General features: G+C 35.6%; 1 protein-coding gene across 1 annotated transcript; it reads right to left on the bottom strand.

Annotated features, from left to right (window-relative positions):
- Positions 1-5,728: 5,728 nt before the first annotated feature.
- LOC130138176 (uncharacterized) lies at positions 5,729-7,018 on the bottom strand. The gene is made up of 3 exons (XM_056311400.1): positions 6,774-7,018; positions 5,996-6,163; positions 5,729-5,909 (listed from the first exon to the last, which is right to left on the bottom strand). The coding sequence occupies exons 1-3, from the start codon at positions 6,776-6,778 to the stop codon at positions 5,729-5,731; spliced, it is 354 nt and encodes a 117-aa protein (XP_056167375.1). The 5' UTR covers positions 6,779-7,018.
- Positions 7,019-7,259: the final 241 nt, after the last annotated feature.

Raw genomic sequence — 7,259 nt, 5'->3', positions numbered from 1 at the left:
AGTCTTTCCATTAAATCAAGTTCATGAACAACATCGAACACTTTCATATGGTCTAGGGACTAAATTCAACATATACTAAAAGTTTAGGGACTATATTCAACAAATTAAAAGTTCGGGAACGACATTGCACAGTTGATTAAAGTTCAAGGAACTGAACAAATATAAAGTTCAAGAACCACATTGCACATTAGGCCAAAGTTTATGGATCATTCGTGTCATTTAGCCCGTTATCTTCGATAACCCTTTAAAGTCTCAAATCTTTTTCGACCAAAAAAAAAATATAGTCTCAAATCGTTGCCCCTCCAAATTGTAATCCTCATTTAATCAATTTTATTTCATTCATTTTACATATTTTCTAAGGGGTTAATACCACAAAAAACCCCAAACTAGTACACTTGTGATAAATTTACCTTAAACTATTTTTTTCACCACAAAAAATCCCAAACTGGTACACCTGTGATAATTTTATTCTGAACTATTTTTTTTTACCACAAAAAATTCCGCACTGGTACACCTGTGATAATTTTACCTCTAAACTAATTTTTTAACCACAAAAAATCCCAAACCGATACACCTATGATAAATTTACCCTCCGTTAGTTTCTATTAAATTTTACTGTCAAATTGCTAAGTTTAATGACATGTGGTAATTGACAGGTGTACCGATTTTGGATTTTTTGTGATCAAAAAAATAGTTCGGGGTAAATTTGTCAAAGGTGTACCGGTTTGGGGTTTTTTGTGCTCAAAAAAATAGTTCGGGGTAAAATTGTCATAGATGTACCAGTTTGAGATTTTTCCTGATATTAACCCTTTTCTAAATGGCATGAACCAACACTCAGCCTCTAAATATTTCGATACGGATGATCAAGTTCACCAAACCAAGCGCATGCAAACTTATCAAGGGCGGCAGCGCAATGACACAAATACGTAAAATCTAGGTTCATTTTTTCAATTATCTCTCTCTATTTTCCCACTTTGATTTACACTTTTTTCCGATCATGTTCCGGGTCAAATGAAGGCTAATTTAGGGAGATGAGTAAAAAAAAATTGTGAAGCAAGAAAGATTTAACTTCCAAATGGACGATGACCCGCCTGTTCTTGACAAAAACGACACCGCTTGATATCAGATTTGATTCTCTCTATTTCACTCTTTTCACTTTCTCTCTCAGTGTGAAGCTAAGAAGTGGTCATGTGGTCACTCTCTCTGCTTCGGAACGTGAGGAGGAGTGTGCTGTCCCTACTCTCGCTCGTGCTTCTCAATTGTGCAATTTCTGTTCTTCTCCCGAGAAATTTGCTCGAAGGAGAAAGCCTGCTCTCCACTGCAAATTCCAACACCGAATTTTGCCCCCAAAGGAACCAATTCATTAATTTGCGATTAATACACTTTGAGTCCTTGCCATGTCTACTATCTATTATCTAGTGTCCGCCTAATGGTAAAGCAGGATAAAATTTCCTATTCACTTTCGGGGAGACAAACCAGAAAATTTTAAAACAAGAAGGATTGAACCGGTCAAAGGTTAGAAAGATTCTAATCCAAATTTGGAAGGCGTTTGAGATTCTAAGGAATCGTAATTTGAAGGGTTAAGAGATTGAGTCACGATTTTGTTTCTCAATTTGAGGTTCAAACTATCTTCTGGGTTGATTTGTTATGTGGAGAGATTAGAGTAGGTAGGATTTTTGATCAGATAAGATATTCAAAAGTTCCCTTTCTTTCCTAAAATTGCGAGACTTCACAGCTAGCACGTACTCCATCTGCTGTAGTTAAAAGAAGAGAGATATCCCATTCCCACCCAAATCATTACGGGGAAGATATCGGCCACTTTCCTTACGAGTATCGGAATTGCATTGGCAACCCCCGCCTATAAAATCTATTCACCAAAACTCGAAGAGAAGAAGACCGAAGGAAATCAGAAGCCAAATATCATCGTTAGCGTCGGAGAGAATCAATGACGGTAACTCAAGAGGAGGGGGAGAATGTTGCACCACCGCTTCAATTCGGAAAGGTCGTTCCTATCATAAAGCTTTCTTCTGCTTCTTCTTTTCTTAATATTGAAGAATGACCTCGTGCCTTCCTTTATTCAACACCCGTTGCGATGGGTTAAACCCCCTTTACTAGAGCGCGATGTCGGGGCATTGCGTGCACAACCAAACCAAGATTGCAGATTTGCCAAGCTAGGGTTGGCGCTTTCATTACTTGAGAATGCTCATCGGTTCTTTCTCTCGATTTTGTTATTGCAGATAAAGCCATTACCAATGGAATTCTGGGTATCTCGATTCACGCTCGATCACCTAGTCGGCATATATCTTTTTATGCTTCCAAGGCTTCGGAAAGTCCCTTACCATGTAATATTTCTCTTGCTCCTATCACTGTCGTTTCCTTTATTAAAAACTATTCTAAGTTTCATATCCCTCTTGTGATTCTAATTATGCAATTTTTTTTAAATGTATTTCGTGATGATTAGCTATCTCAAGTTTTTTTCTCTATGCCATCACTAGTGTGATCCACCCTTTAGTTTGTTTTCCCCTTTTATCAATAGCCATTTGCTTTGTCCATCGACATAGTTGTCCGTGATTATTACGCCTATTTCCTTTTCGCTTTGACATTTTATTTCGTGCATTCTTTTATCATTTGATTCCTTCAGTGAGTAAACATGACGAAAAATACTATTTTATAGTCAATTTTCCACTCACCAATATAATTTTGTGAGAAACTCTAAACATGCGTCATTGGAGTTCTTGTTCTATTTCATGCAAAGATATTATCACCTGGTTGCGTGGATATATTTTTTTATTTATCATTTGACAAGGAAAAGCAACTATTCATTATTTTGCTTTTTATCTGCCCAGTCAATTGTACATCATACTAATTGCAATCCCTCAATCCCGTCTGACAAATATTGAGCATGTTGACAAGCATATCTGTTGAGCAATTAAGTAAACTCAAACTCTTTTATGTTCCAATTCTTTACTAATCACAAATTTTTATTGGATGGATAAATAAGTTGAACTATTAAAGAAAATAAGAAAGGGCATTATACTTATCTTGCCTTAACACTTATTCGCTGAATTTTTTTTTTGGTCGGAAATTCGCTGAATTAACTTGTCTTGATTTATATATATTGTCTGCTTTTTTATCTTAGCAAAATGATATTTCCACAACCGAAAAGTATTTCTGTTTTTGTTAGACTAATTTACCCTTAAAAGCTCATCCTGAATTTCCCTGAAGATTCGTAACAATTATAAAGACAAAAATACCATATACCAAATAATTAATTGAGTAGGTTGGCAAAATAGTGTAAACTAACGTTGTGTTTCTCTTTTTCATGCTAAAAAACTTAGCCCTACTTAGCCCTACGTTCCTTTGTCATTCTGAGCGTCTTCCTTCTGGAAAATTATTGGGTATTCTCACCTTATGTTAGTTCAGATCGGATGAGCTGGACATACATGAAATTCTCTTTTTTCTTTGATTTTGGTGTTTTTTTTTTTAATTCGATCTTGTGATTGTGAAAGGCAAGCACGAAGTGAAAGCAAAATATTTTGTGCAATCTATTTAACATATGCTAAAGTTAAATGAAAAGGCAACAAAAAACATAGAAAATTTTTAAACGGAACATCAATTAAAATTATCGCTCAATCAGATAGATAAAGGGTACTTAATATATTGAAATAAATTTCCTTTAAGTTTAATAATTATAATAATTTTTCATTGTTGCAAAACTTAATATATATATATATATATATATATATATATATATATATATCTTTGTAAATTAAAGTTGACAATAAAACAAATTACAAACTTATTTTATCACCAAAAAGTTTGCTTATAGTTTTAAGTATAATTTATTTGATTATGTGAACTTGTATGGCATAATCATATATTCTTAGTTATGGGTAAAATACATAAAGAAACAAATATAAACGCCATTTGGATGAAATATCATATAAATCTAAACGGAAAACCGAAGTATTTATCCTTCCTAAAACACATTACTTTTAACTTAAACAATAGCTTATTTTAGTAATGTGAATAAATAGCAACTAATAAAGATATTCACTTGATTTATGATTAAATTAAATGAAAATATTATAGATGTTTGTATTCTATAATTCATTTGCAATAAATTATGTTTAGATTAAATTGAAATTTAGAAATATGGGACGTTTTTTTTCTTTTGAAAATGAGTCGTCGAATAGCAATATTCAGAATGGTCGACGCCGTTGCTTTTAGATTACAACAGGGTCAAGTAATCAAAAATTGAAAATGGAACATGGTAGAAACAACAAATATAAAAATCAAAAAGAAATTTTAGATTTCTTTAACTATTTCCTCAATTATGCTCTGGGTATTTAAGCCTTCATAATTTTCAGGAATCTTAGTGGAGAATGTGTATGAGGTAGGTTTAAGGCAGAATGGTCTTTTCAAAATTAGAGACTCAGAAAAGGTTGTGGAAGAAAACTTTTTGGTTATGAAAATATCATCTCCATTATCTTATTGTAAGCACAGTTGTAAAATCTCAAGTGTAGGTGACTAAGTATAAAGTCTGAGTATAGGCAAGTGATATGATTTTTTCTTTTTTTGATTTCAACTTTCAATCTTTTCCTTCTTAGCAATTTCTTATTACTTGCGAGGGACAGTCATATAATAGAAACTCCTTCCTCCATTTGGCAAAATATTTTATTTTATCGGCCGTTAGGAAATTTAGGTAAAGTATTGGTAGAACCCATATCAAATGCATTTTTCAAAATAATACACTTGATATGCATATGGTCATCGGGAAAAAAGATTGTCCCTCGTTAATAATCAGATTTCTGTGGAAAATTTAACGAATATAATTTGTAACATTTGATTTTAAACTTTGTATTATTAAGATCTAGCAACTGGTTATGGAAGTTCTTATCCTTTATAAACTGAAGTGAATTCTTAGCCAACGGAATTCTGAGCTGTGGATGAGTAGAAACATATTTAAATGAGGATTTGAGGAGACAACTAAGGTAAAGATGCAATTGCAGATTGTACACGAACTATTGGGGCGAAGGTACAACAAAATTAAAAAGCGAATGGAAAAGGGAATCATTGGTGAGGACGATTCTGCGAAAGATATTGAAGAACCCATTGTTTGTGCCGTCTGCTCGGTTCGTGATGCTCGTTCATCATCTCACTTGTGTAGCTTCAGCTAAGTCAAACTAATGTCCAAACCAGTCCGAATGACAAGCTATTGGCTACTTTGCAGGACGAGTGCACAAGAAGGGAAGAAAGGGCTTATTTCAATTGTGGACACACATATCACGAGAAATGCATCCTGCCAATGTTGGAGACGAAGGTCAACTGCCTCATTTGCGGACAAGAATTGCTTTGTCATCTGCGCGTCCCAGAGGGAGAATCAATATTTTAGTGAGACGATCAACTATGATTTATCAGCTACTTAGGTTTCTTACATTTCCAGACAAATTTCGTGTCATATACTAGAGTATCTCTTGCGGCATCCCATACAGACAAAGTCACTATGAATCAATCTACTATCAACCATAGTTGTTATCATTCCTATACAGATGAAGCATCTATTATCAATAGCAGCGATCCTTTACAGAGGAAGCATCTATCATCAATCGCAGTTATTATCAATCCTATACAAAGTAATGCGCAATGAATCAAATCCGTCGTCACGGTTATTATCAAATCCATATAGACTGTTGTCAACTGCCAACTGCCTCGTATTACAGTCTGTTCAGGGCACGCCAGCACCAATTTGTGGATATATTCTTTCCATCCAAATAGCAATCAGAGGAATCCTATGAACAACATGTCTCCAAGCCTTCTCACTAAAGCTCCTCCTGTCAATTTGGAGGTGCTCTAGGTACTTCTCGACGCCCTCATTCAGGGATAACATCGGCGCCATCTGTTTATCACTGCCAACAAGATAAAAAGGACCTCAATGTCTAAAATTCACAAATACAAATTACTTTTAAAGAAACAAAAAGGTAGTCAATTTTACTACGAAGGAGGAGAGCAGGGGTTCATCTGGCTTTCCAGCTGAACCCACATCTGAACAAATGGAACGGGCGGGATGTCTGCATTTTTTTTGGCCTCCTCCATAAACAAGCTCGCGAGATCACTTAGTCCAAGCTCAACAAGGTACTCCTTGATGTAAGTATTCAAGAGGCTGCAGAGAAGTTATAGAATTTAGTAGGCATGGAGATACAAGATGACATACAGCACAACTTATCAATAATTATTAGAAATACATTATCTGGGACAACAGTTCAAACAAGAGTAAGTCATCAACAGTTGACTCGCGAAAAAGAATCCCTGAAACAAAATGTCATTTGATCCATTCAAAGGAAGCCAAATTTGATCGCCGCAACATTTAAATTCCATCAAGAGCAAATCTAAACTCAAGTCAGGATGCATCAATCGATGAGAGTTGCATACAACGAAGAACATCAAGAACGGCGGTTAAGGTTTAGGATTGTTTTGATAATCATTCCATGTTTATAAGGCCTATATAGATCTCGTACAGAAGGAATAAAGTATACTTGGACACCGAATATGTAACCTTGAATAAACTCGCATCCTATCCGAAAGATCCAAACTAACAGTGTACAATTGAAATGCACAAGAGAACACACATGATGTTAGCTGCGATTCTTACTGAATCTCTTTTTTTAGGGTACACAAAGGAGAACTACGCAATATCAAGGGCAGAATCCCACTATACATCAATCCACAGAGATGCGTCCTAGGATAGAGAAGAGAACAACATTTGAGCTTACCTCATTGGAGAAGATCCGCTGTGCGAAGCGACCACGGTAGCAGGAGGAGCCGCCGCCTGGAGACTGCCGACGGAAATGGAGAAAAGTCAGGAAGTATTTACGCATGCTTGCGGGAAAGTTTGTGTATCCATAAGCAGATGAGTGCCACTCGAACATCATCTCCAGTGAGTTTGCTAAGAATTTTCTTTAGATAAGCAAAAGAAATTTATTGCACAATGGCGTCAGGCAGATGCTAGCCCGTGTAATAAAACATGAACGCAACTTGCGTTATTAGGTATAGGAAAGAACGCACGTTAGTAATGTCGTTTCCACACCACCAAAACGTACTCGTGGAAAAGCCATATATCATTCGATCTAAAGAATCAGCCATCCCATTCTCAAAGGCTCTCCTATTTCTTCCTCCCAAATAAAACAGGAAGCTAATGAAATGGAGCAACCATAAACACAGCCCATAGAGCCGCTGCTCTTTCAAAAAAATGCGCTGAA

Source organism: Syzygium oleosum, unplaced genomic scaffold (assembly GCF_021117445.2).
Source record: "Syzygium oleosum isolate NSW1041296 unplaced genomic scaffold, Sole_v2.1 Sole_v2.05, whole genome shotgun sequence".
Classification (NCBI taxonomy): Eukaryota; Viridiplantae; Streptophyta; class Magnoliopsida; order Myrtales; family Myrtaceae; genus Syzygium; species Syzygium oleosum.
This window is presented reverse-complemented; position numbering and strand designations above follow the sequence as displayed.